The sequence below is a fragment of the Mytilus edulis genome, chromosome 6 (assembly GCF_963676685.1).
Source record: "Mytilus edulis chromosome 6, xbMytEdul2.2, whole genome shotgun sequence".
NCBI lineage: Eukaryota > Metazoa > Mollusca > Bivalvia > Mytilida > Mytilidae > Mytilus > Mytilus edulis.
Window position 1 is genome coordinate 77,835,546 of NC_092349.1, and position 17,624 is coordinate 77,853,169.

Here is a 17,624-nt window from a genome sequence, read left to right on the forward strand (position 1 = left end):
AGTTAACAATCATTTTGAATATACTATTATATCAATTCTAAAGTATTAACTATGTTTATCAATTATATAAAAAAATAAATATTTATGGATGCATGTTAATTGACAATTGCACCCGATTTTTTCAAACAAACCCGTTTTATGTTATTTTAATGTTTAGATTACCTTAGCCTAAAATTTAAAACCAAAATGTATTATAAAGAATTCATTTAAATGAATAATAACCTTATTAATAACCTAGATTTTAAACCAACCTGTATTACTAAGAATTCATTTAAAACTAGGTGCGTTTTGTTTAGGTACAAATCAATGTGTGGTGTCATAGTATTTTATCGCATCGATGTGTCTCTTTATGTCTCAGTTAATTCACAGAAAAAGTGTATTTAATAATTTCTAAGTACAGCATACGAGCTATTTTATTGTCATCGGTTGAGTGAAAATTTAAGATCACGAGAACATTTTGTGTCAGTAGTAAATCTAGAACAATTTCCAAGTCACCACCACTCAAATCAGGTAAGTACATCTTTCGGTTTTGCTAAATAAATAAAAGTAAATTCATAAAAACCACGTCCGTTAGCAATAATGAATACAAGACATTTAAAACTATATGATTCACAAAGAATTTAATCAATTGATAGAAAATGTAAATGTACGTTCGATTTACTGTAAACCAACTAATTTTCTCGAGCGATTTGTTTTTGCGACTTTCGGGAAAGAAAAAAATTACGCAAATATAAATCGTTGCAAATTTTAAAAACTAGGATCTTTCCTTGTCTGAATGCGTGAGGTAAATTTTAAAATCGCAAAATTAAACCGATCCTTATTTGGCTAAAGAGAGCATAACGCGAATTAAAGTATCGCGAAAATAAGTTGGTTTACTGTAAATGATTGTACTAGAAATGTAACAACATACTTACACGCTTTTGAATCAACCAAATCAAATCCAGTCTTGTTCCATTTAATGTATGCGTTTCCACCATTTCCTTTTATTTTATATTATTTTTTACTGGATTCATTAGATATAAACATTGCTGAATATTGTCAACTCTTAATCTAAATATGCCATTTAAGAAATATAAAACAGAAAGGTTAAACCAACGATTGTATGACTTGTTGGTGTTCTTCTTCTGTACATTTTTGGTGTTCTTTATTATATCGGATCCTGCCTTTGTAAAAGGTTTTTCAATATATTAAAGCACTAAATTAAAGTAAAATTTCAATACTGTACAAAAAACAGAATGGATACATAAATAAACTGATATAAGTTGTTATATGGAAAAAAAACACAGTATAACAAATCTTTATAAATGACAGGAAAAACATCATAGAAATATAATACTTCATTATCATTTATATCATTTTCTGTATTTTGATTGAGTTTAAAATGAATGCGGCTTTACCAATTGTATTCCTGTAGTACAAACAAATATGTGTATCTTCTTCAAACAGACGAGCAGAAATAAATAAAGGCAACACACAATACCATAAGTCACAAAAATAATTGACAGAGAAAAGCACAAATAAGTAAAAAAATAAAAGACTAAAAAACAAAAAAAAAGTATACATAATACAAACTGAAATGAAGACTAAACTTGAAGAAAACCGCCGAATAAGGGTTGTTATCACAGAAGCTGCATCGGATAGGCATATCTTACTCACATAGTGTTCATATTGTCTTGCTCATTTATGAGTTTGACTGTCCCTTTGGTATCTTTTGCCCCTCTTTTTTTAAATACAAACCAAGTCTACAAATAAGTCTAGTACGGCAGTTCATAATTTGAGATAAGAAAGAGGACAGGATTGTTGTTTTGAAGATCGGAAAATATCAGTCGTCATCAACCAAATCATTTTCGAAGTAATGATTTCAATGCAACACTTAGAACACTAAGACTATATTGCACGTCTGTCATGAACGATTTCTCGTTTCGTCGGAATGTTTTAGTGTTATCCTTGTTCGATCAGTCCATAATCACGGCCGACACTCGGCTAACCGAGAGATTGGTCGGTTAATCTATATTGAGTATGCGGCTATATGGGCGATTGGTCTGTTAATCGGGTTGGTTATACGTCTGTTAAGAGTAAAACGCTTAATTTAATGTTAAACTCTATTAAATATACAGATTTTTGGCATGTTATAAGAACCAAATAAAAATAAAGAAAAGTGTCTGACAAAATGATATCTATCATAGTACTTTTTGCACTTGTAAAAACATTTCTTAATCTGCGCAGTTTTCAGTAAAACCAAAAGGCGTCGCGCAAGTATGTAGTATTTATGCTTATACGCATAGCAATTTTTTTTTAATAAAAGGCGAAACAAACAAATTTAGATATCATTTAAAGGACAAAAAATAGTACTGTGTTTCTAAAAAATAAATTGACATTAGTAAATATTTCATAATTGTAAAATAACGTGAATAATACCTCGTTTTAGTGAAAATTATGGGAATAAAGTCTGTTAATGGGTTGGACAATTGAAATTGTGTCAGTTAAGAGTTATTTAGCCACGACAATAATTTTGCTACCTTTATATTTTCCCCTTGAAAAATTTAAGAATGAGATGTTCCTAAGTAAACAAAAATGACAATACGGTGCCACAGTATCCTAGAAAGAGCATTTTCATTTTGAATTTCTTTGCATTTTATTGAAGGGTGTGTCACTTCAATATAGCGTGATATGGATTGGTCTCTGGAATATGCATGAATTTTTTATTGACGTTTTCAATCAGCAATAATTTTTGTGTCTGTTCGAAGTATCACGTTATCAATTCCGAATGAAAGTGTCTTTCTAATACAACACAGGATACATATAACGTGTTCCTTGTTCACATATGAACATGATATTTTTCACTGGACGTTAAACCCTAATTCGTCAGTATCTTCCAATTTGTTCTTTTCTTCTATTACTTAATCATATGTTGTTTACAAATCACTCTAAAGAAGTAAACGGAAAGGAGCGAATGCAGCTACATTTGGTTATTTTAAGTTTCAATTCATTTTGTTCCGTTTAGTTCCTTTCTACATAAGTGCAGAGGAGAACTACAGTTGTCTATGGTGGCCGGTGAAGTCCATTTCGCGTTTTCGCGATTTCGCCTTTCATATTCTATTGGGCGAAAACGCGAAATCGCGAAAAGGCGAAATCGCGAAGTCGAAAACGAGAAATCGCGTTTTCGACTTCGCAATTTCGCGTTTCCGCCCTATAGAATATGTAAGCCGAAAACGCTAAAGTGCTAAAACGCAAAATGGCATTAACCTGCCACCAAAGTTGGCCGCATGTAAACTTCTAGAATTTGTCACCAATATAAGTACATCGCAATCCGTTACTGTTTCAACAGCCATCGGTGTTTCATGTGTGTATTCTTAAACAAGTATTATTTTTCTCTCGTTTTTAGCAATGTATCACTCTCTACTGTCCTTATATTATTCTATATTCTGCGTTTCCATACAGATTCTCGTGTATACCATGAGGGTCCGGATTGGGGGTATTGTTTATTTCTTTAAATTGTTATGCCATTTTTTTCTACATTTTATTTATCTTACTTATTATTCTCTCTTTATTTTTCATATTTTGTCATCCCAATATATTTTACTTACTGATGTTTAGTTACATTACGACGTTTATCTCTGATTTATATACTGGTTACCAATGTAGATGACAAATTTGTGTCATTCATGACAATTAAACAGAATCAACATGATATATGCGATCATTCTTCGATGAAATTAATGTTACTTTAATATTACACTTTTTTAAAATCATTTTTATCAATTTTCAATTACATGTGTTGTTTCCGTATATGTTATGTTTCATTGCTCATGTGTTGTTTTTGTATATTTTAGCCGCTCGTCTTGAGCCTACTCATTTGATCCGATAACACCCCATGTAGCAATAAAATTATACTTTTATTGCCATTCATAACTCTTAACAGACCAATTAACAGACCGGGTTTTATACATCCGACCCATTAACAGACCAGGTTTTAAATAAAGATTGATTTATGTCACCAAAATACAGATTTTCGTGTAGATTTTTAACACAATGATATCAATAGGGTGAACAAACATAATGCCTTTCTTTTTTCGATGTTCAAAATATTGAATGCAAGTAAATTTAACCAATGTGTCATTTTGTGTACATTTTATGTGTAAAAAATGTGTATAAATTTGTTGATGAGTAACCCGCCTTTTCATTTTATAGATCGTACATCGAAGCTAGAAAAATAATAATAACACCACTGAATTCAGTACATTGAATTGTTTTGTTAGACATGAATATTTTTTATGATGAAAATATATTTAAAAAGTTATACAATGAAACATGCTGAACTTTCAATGATTTTCTCGATAACACCTGATTAACAGACTTTAGCCAACCCGATTAACAGACTTTAGCCAACCCGATTAACAGACCAACCGCCGATATAGCCGCATACTCAATATAGATTAACCGACCAATCTCTCGGTTAGCCGAGTGTCGGCCGTGATAATTATTACTGAAATCCATGTGTTGTGTTGGTAGTACAGCGTTTATTTTCAATTAGATTAGAAATCAAATTTTAACCTAAAAACATATTTCTTTTTTATCGTATTGTTTCAGCGTAAAGAATATGAACTTTTTAAAAAATAGTTTTACATTCTAATTCTTCCTCTATCTGCATTACGTTTTCCTGCTGACACTTTTAAACCAACACGTTCAAACCACATTTGACAAATTGATGAGTCAACATTTTGCTTTATCAACCTTTATTATAGGATTAAACACATTTTTTCTAGAGGTTATTGATGTGTAAACCGGGGCGATTAACTCACAAACTGAATAAAAGTCCGAAGGACTTTTATGTCAAGTTTGTGAGTAAGAGACCCGGTTTACACATCAATAACCTCTATAAAAAATGTGTTTAATCCTTAGAATTCTGCATCCAAACATACGCAATTATTAATACACATTATTTGATTGATGGCTGCTATATTTACCATCAAAAGCACAATGGCATTTCGTAACTAAGCAGTGGCCGCCATTTTGACTTTATAAAAACCATAAATGTCCGATAAATGCAACAGAATCTAAAATATAATAGCACCTACCCCAAAAACTTAATTTAAATTAAATAATATCCGAATTTGAAGTGTACACGTAACGAAATAATCTCTCCCTTGAATATTTTCATTCGTATGACGTCGTGTTTTTCCATGACGTAAATTCGCCAAATCCTTCATGAAATTTCGCGGAATTTTATTCAGATTTTATTTTTATACATTTTCGAAGCTTTTGTGCATTTATTTTATTTCTTTTTTTGTTAAATATCCATTAAAATAGAAACAACTGTTCTGCAATTGTTTTATAGTCTCAATTTGATGAAAATCCCAGTATCCCTGCAAGAATGTGTATCGCGCATGAATAGATTACGGAAGTAGTTTCGGAAACATGGTTTATCGGAGTGTAAACCAAGAGAAAAATTCCCAATTGACCAATCCAATTCAAGTATTTATAGATATGCAAATGATATAAGAATTATACAACAAAGGATTTATAACAGTTTAAAAGTCTTGTTATATAGCATTTCTCTGCATGGTAGTAGTCCTTTCACACTCTTTACTTGATGCATTGTTTTCATTCCTGAAATATTTTCATCAGATATTTGTTTTGTAACCGGATTAAATAAAGCTATCTGTATGGAAAACAATTACTCTTAAACGACCTTATATAAAGAGATGCATAATGTAGATAAGATGTTTAAGCTTTGTGACTTTGAAACAATGCCATGAACCTGAAGTTTTAAACGAGTTAACACTTAACCATTGTATATACTCTTTAAACGCTTATTGACAAATTTTTATTTTCAAAATTACAATCTATATGTTATTTAGGCCCTTTTATCATTGAAGGTAAAAATGCTCCTGATGACCATGAATGATTCACGAAAAGAAATCCCAATTATAAGATGCATACATGTAGTGGATTTAAAACATCAACAAATATTTAAAAAAAAATATGTATTTAATATATTGTAATATTAAATTATAATCAATTTAAAAAGTATCTGTAATTTACATAATATGACATATTTTTTTCCACACAATTCCATCTTGCAGTCCTAAGTTTGAAACTGTTATTATTTCACATTTTCCTTATATGATTGTACTTTTGATGATATATGAGAAAACGTATCTAGTTTTTTTTAACTGAACACCTAATGAAAGCTTGGATTGTATTTAATAAGTATGACTTAGCTACATAATACAGATTCTTATTTCTTATGCAGCAAATATCCTGCAATCTGATTAATTACCCCGGTGTAAATAATACCCCATCCTTGTTCACAGTCCACTGAACATAGCAAAGGATAGTGCGATTGGGGCTCCCGTGTATTATGGACACATTCTTGTTACGTATTATGCCTGTTTGTTTCGTTCACACATCGTTGTCAATATAACTGAATAGTATGCGACTCCCATAAAAGTGAGAGGTTTAGCTTGATATAAAACCAGGTAAATCCACCAAGTGATCTTCAATTGAGCAAGTCTAAAAGATGTGCGCACAAGATGTAAAGTCGGGTGCACAATAATTGTATATTTTCCCTCTGGCGCTATATGAACCTCACCCCGTAAGAAATAAATTTTGTCTTTATTCATGGATTTTCATATTGCGTATCATACATTCTTACATGAACGTCTTCTTTTGGAAACTACTATGTACAAATGTACAAACGAACTAAATAACCTTGTAGCTTCGAAAGAGACCTACATTTTCCCGTACCCTATGTTCGACCAATCTTATCAATGTAGCCAAGACGGGCATTTTCTCGATGAGACAAATATATAAATTCTATGTGTTCAGTAAAATACGATAAATCTGCTTTTACCATGCACTTAGTATTTTAATCAATAGAAACGTCATATAAAATATCTTCATTAACGCAACCATACATTTTAAATATTTCAAGTTAACAATCATATTGAATATCCCATTAGATTAATTCTTAAGTATTTATCAATTATATAAAAAATAATACTTTTTTAATGATGCATGTAAATTGACAATTCCTCCCGATTTTGTTCCAACCTGTTCTTATGTGATTTAAATGTACGATAACCTTAACCTAAAATTTAAAACCAATATGTGTTACTGAGAATTCATTTAAATGTATAATAACCTTAACCAAGATTTAAAACCAACCTGTATTACTAAGAATTCATTTAAAACTACGTGCGTTTTGCTTAGGTACAAATCAATGTGTGGTGTCATAGCATTTTATCGCATCGATGTGTCTCTTTATGTCTCAGTTAATTCACAGAAAAAGTGTATTTAATAATTTCTAAGTACAGCATACGAGCTATTTTATTGTCATCGCTTGAGTGAAAATGTAAGATCAAGAACAATCTAGAACAATTTGCAAGTCACCACCACTCAAATCCGGTAAGTACATCTTTTGGTTTTGCTAAATAAATAAAAGTAAATTCATAAATACCTCGTCCGTTAGCAATAATGAATACAAGAGATTTAAAACTATATGATTCACAAACAAGTTAAATCATGTGATAGAAATGTAAATGTATGTTAGATTTACTGTAAACCAACTAATTTCTCGAGCGATTTGTTTTTGCGACTTTCGGGAAAGAAACAATAACGCAAATATAAATCGTTAAAATTTTTAAAAACTAGGATCTTTCCTTGTCTGAATGCGTGAGGTAAATTTTTAAATCGCAAAATTAAAGTGATCCTTATTTGGCTAAAGAGAGCATAACGCGAATTAAAGTATCCGCGAAAATAAGTTGGTTTACTGTACATGATTATACTAAAAATGTAACAACATACTTACACGCTTTTGAATCAATCAAATCAAAGCCAGTCTTGTTCCTTTTAAGGTGTATGCGTTTCCACCATCTCATTTTATTTTATAGTATTTTTTACTGCATTCATTAGATATAAACATTGCTGAATATTGTTAACTCTTAATCTAAATATGCCATTTAACAAATATAAAAAATAAAGGTTAAACAAACGATTGTATGACAGTTTGATGTTCTTCTTCTGTATATTTTTGATGTTCTCTATAATATCGGAGCGGATTCTGCCTTTGTAAAAGGTTTTTGAATATATTGAAGCACTAAAAAGTAAAATCACAAAAATACTGAACTCAGAGGAAAATCAATTCGGAAAGTCCATAATCACATGGCAAAATCAAATAACAAAACGCATCAAAAACGAATGGACAAGAACTGTCATATTCCTGACTTGTGTAATGTAAAATTTCAATACTGTACAAAAAAAAGAATGGATACATAAATAAACTGATATTAGTTGTAAATGGAAAAAAAAACAGTATAACAAATCTTTATAAATGACAGGAAAAACATCACAGAAATATAATACTTCATTATCATTTATATCATTTTCTGTATCATGATTGAGTTTAAAATGCATGTGGGTTTACCAATTGTATTCCTTCAGTACAAACGAATATGTTTATCTTCTTTAAACAGACGAACATAAAAAATAAAGGCAACATACAAACCCATAAGTTACAAAAATAATTGACAGAGAAATGCACAAATAAGTAAAAGACTAAAAGACTAAAAGACAAAAAAAAAAGTATACATAATACAAACTGAAATGAAGACTAAACTTGAAGAAAACCGCCAAGTAAGGGTTGTTATCACAGAAGCTGCAGTGGATAGGCATATCTTAATCCACATAGTGTTCATATCGTCTTGCTCATTTATGAGTTTGACTGTCCTTTTGGTATCTTTTACCCCTCTTGTTTTTTTAAATACAAACCAAGTCTAAAAATAAGTCTATTTCGGCAGTTCATAATTTGAGATAAGAAAGAGGAATGGATTGTTATTTTGAAGATCGGAAAATATCAGTCGTCATCTGTTTAACACATTTTTGATAACCGTCGAAGTAATGATTTCAATGCAACACTTAGAACCTAAACGCGGTGTTGTGTTAGTGTAACTCACATGTAAACTAAACACTATTACGTTCCCATTGATAAAACTCAATGTTTACATGTAGTTTAAATCATGTTTTGTCTACATGCAGTCGATAGTCAATGAAGGCCTTGTGTAGGTTAAGTGTACACAAAACTAGGCATATAGAACATTTATTTTACCATGTATATTTGAGGCAGAAACGAATTTTTGATAACTAATAAAGTTCTTTACAGAAATATTTGTCTAAACTTGCTATATTTATTTGTTATAAAAAAAACTTTACGTAGCTTTATTAACCTCTTATGGAGACGCAAAGTATCATCATTGTAGAACACATAATTCTTTTAAAAAGGTCTTTCCGAATCGACTGGATGTACACAGAGATATTTGCCACTGGTTTTACTCAAACAACGATTCACTCATAAATGCATTAATTTTTACTTAAAAAAAGTGTGAGGTAATTGTATTGTTTGTCTAGTATATCAGATCCGTTAAAATACACTTAGAAATAAAAAAAAACATTACCGCTTCCCTTTGCCAATTACTCTCTGGAGAAGAAATATCAATTGAAACAAACCGAAAAGATAGACATATAGTGACCCTTAACATCTCAATCCTTTTTCTTCGTCTGTAAGCGCTCTGCTGCAGCCTACGTTTTCTAATGTTTAATCAAGACATCTTCAGTATCTTTAAACTACTGCAAATCATCAAAATGTCTTTCAGAAAGGAACAACCTTCAAAGAGGGGGGGGGGGAGTATGTGTCTTTTCTGAGTCAAATGGTTTTTTTTGTTTTTTTTCCTGATGTTAGCAATCAAATATTTTTTAATATAAAACACTATAATGAGGGGTCCTAAATTTCGAGGTTCGAAAAAAGAAATCCCGGATCCCGAAAAGACCAATCACGAAGTCCCAAGCTTAAAAACACCCGATCCCGGAGTCCCGTGAAAGGCCCTATAATGTATGGGAAACTCTGGATTCAGATTATTTTCTTTTACCATCTGTGTGGCCAGAATGTTTTATTTTTAATTCTAAGGACCCCCTCTCCTTTTGGAAGCAAGAAGGTCGTTCCCTAACTGCTATAAACGTTGTCCGAAAAATGCGTTCGGTTCTAAGTAATAAACATTTAAATGACATATAGTTTACAAGTGAGAACAAACCTTTTGTACATGTAATTAAACAAGGTGTATAAATATGATCAAATTTAATGTGAAATCAGTGTACATTCCATTATACTAATTGTAAACATGTTTATTGTACATGGCTTTTAGTGTGAACACGGCCTTAGACTATATTGCACGTCTGACATGAACGATTTCTCATTTCGTCGGAATATTTTAGTGTTTCCCTTGTTCAATAAGTTCATTATTATTACTGAAATCTTTTTGGTACTACAGCGTTTATTTTCAATTAGAATAGAAATCAAATGTTAACCTAAAAACATATTTCTTATCGTATTGTTTCAGTGTAAACAATATGATTTGTTTTTTAAGTTTTACATTCTAATGCTTCCTCTATCTGCATTATGTTTTCCTGCTTACACATTCAAACCACAATTGAAAAATTGATGAGTCAACAATTTTTTTATCAATCTTTATACAATCAAGGATCTATAACAATTTAAAAGTCTTGTTAGATAGTATTTCTCTGCATGATAGTAGTCCTTTCACACTCTTTACTTCTTAAGTTAAGTTAAGTTGCATTGTTTTCATTCCTTAAATATTTTCATCAGATATTTTTTTGTAACCGGATTAAATAAAGTTGTCTGTATGGAAAACAATTACTCCTAAACGACCCTATGTAAGAGATGCATATGTAGATAAGATGTTTAAGCTTTGTGACTTCGAAACAATGCCATGAACCTGAAGTTTTAAACGATTCAACACCTAATCATTGTATATACTCTTTAAACGCTTATTGACAAATGTTTATCTTCAAAATTACAATACATATGTTATTTACGCCCTATTATCATTGAAGGTAAAAATGCTCCTGATGACTATGAATAATTCACGAAAAGAAATCCCAATTATAAGATGCATACATGTAGTGGATTTAAAACATCAACAAATATTTAAAAAAAAATATGTATTTAATATATTGTGAAATTAAATTATAATCAATTTAAAAAGTATCTGTAATTTACATAATATGACATATTTTTGCCACACAATTCCATCTTGCAGTCCTAAGTTTGAAACTGTTATTATTTCATATTTTCATTATATGATTGTACTTTTGATGATATATGAGAAAACGTATCATGCGCCTCAGGGTGTATGAATTTTCAACAATGGTGTAAAATTCTGTACACCCCTGATTACACTAAGATAACTTATATTACATTGAAATTAATAGATTATCGGATTTATCCAATCGAGATAATTAAATACACAGTTTTAAAAGACGCATCGAGGACTTTAAAATTCAAATTTTAAATATCGACATTTGGCAAATCTGATTATCCAGAGTGACTATATAACAATCTATTTCTCATATTTCTCAAATCATCAATTTTTGTTAAACTTAAATCCCCTCCAAGTGCCTTCCCCATTCCAAAAATTTGTCAATTTCATTTACACCTGTTTGCATTTTTTTATTTATCAAGTGAGCTGATAAAGGTTATGACCCTGGCCTTACATTCAATCAATCATCTTCTGAGATCACAACCTCACGTTGATTAAATCTTTTTATACAAAGGATTCGGAAAGGTATAAATTGCCATAGAATTTAAGAATAAATATTTAGTTGTTTGTTCTATGTTAATATTAATATGTCAATTTATTTTACAGATTCCTTGACGATATGACAAATATCCTACACTTGCTGATTCTTTTTTACTGTCACATTATAGAAGGTAACTAATGAAGTACTACATAATAATGATTATAATATCAAGTCAAAGCCGATTGAAGCATGCTAGAAAACAAATTAGTCGACACGAAACATTGAATAGTCAAATCCTGACTTTGGACACACACAAATACAATGAAATCAAGGAACGTGCTTTGCAGTTAATGTATTGTCAAAGCCGTCAGTGATAAACTTCATGTAAACTTAATAGAATTAAAGCATGTGTTTCCTTTGCTAGCTTATACTACATTTTGTTTTCTTATCTGTGTGTTGTTATGATGATGATTTATTAATCAGACTTTTCTCAACATAGAAACGTTTTGATGGTTACATCTTCTAATCAAGTCTGCTTCAAAACAATAACAAGTTATCAACATTATGTCCCTATATTTGCTACACTCAATGTTCGTGTCACTTCTTTGACATGCATTTTTGCTCACTCAAAAAGGTTAAATTTTTATCAAAGGTACCAAGATTATAATTTGATACGCCAGACGCGCGTTTCGTCTAGTTAAGACTCATCATTGACGCTCAGATCAAAATATTTATAAAGCCAAACAAGTACAAAGTTGAAGAGCATTGAGGACCCAAAAAGTTAAACTTTAGATAAAAAATAAAAATCAGGTACAAATCCAATATAATTTTGTTTAAGTTACAAGGGAAGGAACTCATGAAAACAGTGGCATTTACTATTTCTGTATAGTTTTTCAGAACTGATACTATCATAATTTAGATTCCTCAAATAGACTAGGGTTCGGTTAAGTATTCGGGTGAAGTAGATATAAACCTGAAGTCATTTAAGCAAATTTTACCTGATACAATTTATTCTCTTGTCATGTTTAGACCGTTGGTTTTCCCGTTTGAATGGTTTTACACTAGTAATTTTGGGGCCCTTTATAGCTTGTTGTTCGGTGTGAGCCAAGGCTCCGTGTTGAAGGCCGTACTTTAACCTATAATGGTTTACTTTAGTAAATTGTTATTTGTATGGAGAGTTGTCTCATTGGCACTCACACCACATCTTCCTATATCTATTAAAAGTTTTTGTCAAATTCTTTTTTTTTCTTTTTCGTTCTCCCCGTATCCAGTTTATATTTTGTCCAATTATACACAATATGACAATGCCTTACTCACAGAACTACAGTTCAGCAAAAAATGACAGGATAACTCACCTTGTCTATTCTTGCGAGATCTCATTTAAGGTATGATACTATCAAAATTTAGATTGCTCAAATAGACTAGGGTTCGGTTAAGTATTGGGTGAAGTAGATATAAAACACAGTCATACTTCACCTGAACAATGGACTTTTTCATACAAAGACAAAACAAACCTTAAGACTTCCCAAAACTTATCCCAAAACTCAAACCTTAAAATTAACCAATGCCATCAGCCTTTTTTTGAAGACATAAAGTACATACATATATTGGTTACGGGAGACGTTCTAAACTTGCAGCAAGGTGCAAGTATTCAATTTTCCTGTCGTAAAGTCTCAGTTACCTTGAGATGAAGAAATGACGATCATAATATTTTCTTTTAAAATCTGTTGTTTGAAATGATTTTTGCTTTCAATATTTTCAACCATACACTCCAGTTATATTAACGATACCAATAAGGAGACCTATCAAACTTCTTACAATACAATAAAGATGCTAGAGGAAAACCAATGGGATGGGGAGGAAACTGTTGCTAGTGCACTTTATGTCCAACGCTATCAGTAATATCACCAAAAGAACCTTATGTACAGTGTAGAAGGACAGCAAAAATGAAATGTCAAAAACTAAGCCACGGGTCACCTTATACACACATTAGACGATATATAATGATTATCATATTGGATTTCTCGATAACGGTTTGCTACAGTTACTTATATCATGAACTCAAAAAGCCTTTTTTTTTTATCTACATTTGATTTCTCATTTTTCCCTTCTTTTGCTTCAGTGTTGATTATACTATAAACCACTAAACCAATCTGCTTTCAAGACTTAAAATGTATATGTAGCCAATATTTTATTATATACTGGTATACTTGAATGGAGAGTTGTTTCATTGACACTCATACCACATATTCTTATATCCAGTAATATGTATGCTTCCATTTTATCATGTATGACAATCTAGTAAATTTAATCTCGATCTCCAAAAGCATTAGTCATTATCAGTACAAGAATGAGACCAATGTATACGGGTTAAAATGTAAGTTCTGAATCACTTAACTACATGTTCTTGCAGAAGAATAAAACAGAGCATATGTCTGTCTTTTGAACATTGGGCATCAGGAAGCATATATCAATGACATGCTACTGCTCACTTTCATTATATGTATATACAGAATAATGTCAGGATATCAGTCATGAAAAGAAACCTTTTTCTCAACATTTCATTATATATATATATATCCCAAAAACAAAAAATAACCCCGTCATAATACAATACAAAATAAAGATTATCACTATTTTACAAATGAAAAATATAGCATGTATCTCTCAAAAAAATTGAATAATACATTTTCTATACAGACATAATATACCAAATGAAACCCACTTGAAAAACATGTTATTCAACTACAAAAATTTACCAAAATATATACATTAAAGAAAGTCAACAATAAATTACAGAATTACTGTAATATGTTAAGTGAAAAACATTTGAATACCTGTCAGTTTACTTAATCCAAGGCATTATTAATCATTTTTTTTTAAATTATTTTATCTCCACTTCTTTCATTAGAAAGCTTGATCCAAAGATGTCTTATTACCAAGTTTATTGAAAATTTCATTAGTTTTTACAAAATCTGCATCGGCCACTTTGGCAAACAGAGGGCTTACAGATGTAGAATCCATTAAAAGAGGGACGAAAGATACCAAAGGGACAGTCAAACTCATAAATCTAAAACAAACTGACAACGCCATGGCTAAAAATGAAAAAGAAAAACAGAAAAACAATAGTACACATGACACAACATAGAAAACTAAAGAATAAACAACACGAACCCCACCAAAAACTAGGGGTGATCTCAGGTGGTCCGGAAGGGTAAGTAGATCCTGCTCCACATGTGGCACCCGTCGTGTTGCTTATGTAATTACAAATCCGGTAAATAGTCTAATTCGGTAGGTCACATTCATGAAAGGGAAAGGGAAGGGGATTGTAGTTACGACGTAAGGAACATATCCGATATCATTTGTGAAACGATTATTCCATAACGGTCAACCAACTCGTGATGGCGTCCGTAAAATTTACGAAGTGATGATTTCAACTTCACCATTTGGAACTCTTGGTTTAATAGCTTCCTTGTGAGCAGTAACCCTCTATCAAGAAAATCATGATAGGAAATGCAAGCACGGGAATATCGTATCAATTGGGAGATATATACCCCGTATGCAGGTGCTGCTGGAATGTTGCTTCTTAGAAATGGAAAGTTCACAATTGGAAAGCTGCAATCATCTCTTTTGTTGTAAAGTTTTGTTTTCAACCGACCCTCATTGTCAATTTCTAGATGTAAGTCAAGATATGAAGCCGACTTAACTGTATCTGTAGTATCCTTTATCTCCAATTCGATGGGATAGATGCGTTCCACATAGTCACCAAATTTTGAATTGTTTAGTGAAAGAACGTCATCTATATAGAGGAAAGTAGAGTTAAAGGATATTGCTAACTTCTTATCTTTCTTCCTAAAAAGTTCCTGTATGAAGTCAGCCTCATAATAATAAAGAAACAAGTCGGCAAGTAGAGGGGCACAATTTGTTCCCATTGGGATGCCGACAGTCTGTTGCAAAACACGTCCTCCGAACGTTACAAATATGTTGTCAATCAAGAAATCAAGCATCTTGATAATATCGGTTTCAGAGAATTTTTTGTTTGAATCAGAGTGATTCTTTACAAAGTATGATTTACCCCTCCCTAAGACAAGATACTTGTATCTACGTTGGCCATTCTTTCTTTTTTTTGAAGCAAAGTAATACCAACTCTTTCAATTTGTCTTTTAGTTTGGAATGTGGAATACTTGTGTAAAGGGTAGAAAAGTCAAATGTTTTAATACTGTTACAAGATGAAAGATAGTTAGATTGTATGTACTCTAAAAGATCTTTGGAATTTTGAAGTATCCACATCTGATTCACGCCACCTCTCGAATAGGCAGTTTCACAATAACTTTGAAGCCCGTCTTTGAATGCTAATAAAATAGATGTTAATAAATTAAAAAGAGGTTTCGAGGAGCACTTGGAAGACCCAGCAATATACCGTTGTTTGTAAGGACACTTATGTAGTTTAGGTATCCAATACAGTGATGGAAGATCCAGTTCTTCATCTTTGGTTGAAATACCAAAGGAACAAAGAACAGACCTATGATTATCCAGGATTTCCTCTTCGGTAAGTGTCGTGAGGGTATATGTTGAGTTTCCAAGTGAATTGTCTATACCTAATTCGTTTATCAAGCAATTAATGTATTGACTTTTACAGACAAAAACGATGTTATTTGGGGCTTTGTCTGCGGGGACAACAACATATTTACCATGGAGGTCGGATAAGTGTTTAGCAACATTTGGGTCTTTAAAGATTGACGTAGCATGGGCATTGATGGACCCATTTCAGTTTCCTAATTCTGATTTGTATTAACGACTTCACTGCCTTAATCCATTCGGATAGAGTGTCTACGTCTTCCTTTTCACGTTTAGCCCATTGCCTGGCATAATTCTCGACTGAATCCATCAAAATTTTAAAGTTGTACTTCCAATTGATGGATCTAGGCTCACGATATTTCGGACCTTTCGATAACACATTCCGTAGAGAAGTGTTATTAACAATGTTGAGGTCACCGGTAATAACGTGACCAGCAGGATTATATGTGAATTGGGAACTAGCACAAGTGCAATCAGGAGGTTTAGACTTGAAGTCGTCAATATCGAGATTCTGCAAAACGCGTTTGTAATTGAAAATTTTAGTTGCAATAGGTTTGGTATAGGTATAATAAATTATTGGCACAGACTGGTCTTTGAAATAAGGAGGTATTTTCGATTGAACTAATTTATGATGAAGGATATTGCCTAGGTTGACGCCATCGAGACCTTTGTTGGCAAAGGAAAGATTTAGAAAAGATCTTTTCTCTTTTTCATCTTTTCCAATGCGAACTGGCTTGAAAAGTCTGTGACTTGCAATATCCGAAATTATAGCTTGAAGTTTGTATTGGTTTGAATGAGGGTTTGTAACAGTGGATTCCAAACATAAATTGAACAGATAATGGAGTTTTGAAAGGGGTAATGAATAAAGTTTCGTGCGAATGTGATTAACTGATTAACTCTTGAATATCTATTACAAATATCTTTTTGAAACCATCCAACATGATCCATTATACCTTGACAAGAAGCCACCCCTGTTGACATTAAAGTTACGGTACGTCCCCCACGAATTTCATGTGGTGTTTCACCCTAAAAGATGTTCAACTCTTTTAAATAATTTTGAAGTCGTGCGCTCATACCAGATGATGAAACTAGCGATTCTAACACTTTCGTACGAGAAGCATCTAGTGCTCTAAACAAAAAGCCTGTTGTGACATCTATATCCATAACCCCAACCTTGTTAACACATCTATATAAACCCTCAACTGGACAAAGGATCTCATCATTTAACTTTTGGACAACAAATTCATTGACTTTACCATTTATCAAAGTTTTTAAAACAGTGTGACAGAATAAAAACCCTTTTCCATCAGGAAGTTTTTTCACTTCTTGTGCTACTCACAATTTCAGGTCATGTGCTCGATCGCCGGCAAAAAAATGTAGCTTAAAGAAAGCCTGATCTCTTAAATACAAAAATTGTTTGGAAAGTTTTAAATTTGGAGTATTTAATTCTT

At 31.8% G+C, this 17,624-nt stretch overlaps 1 protein-coding gene across 1 annotated transcript in view; it reads left to right on the forward strand.

Moving 5' to 3' along the window:
* The first annotated feature begins 293 nt into the window (after positions 1-293).
* The window catches only part of LOC139526644 (uncharacterized), a 53,257-nt gene continuing 35,926 nt past the window's right edge, over positions 294-17,624 (forward strand). The window contains exons 1-2 of the mRNA XM_071321805.1: positions 294-510; positions 11,721-11,785. Of these exons, the coding sequence (XP_071177906.1) occupies positions 11,734-11,785 (52 nt within the window). The 5' untranslated portion in view covers positions 294-510; positions 11,721-11,733. The remainder of the gene's footprint in view (positions 511-11,720; positions 11,786-17,624) is intronic.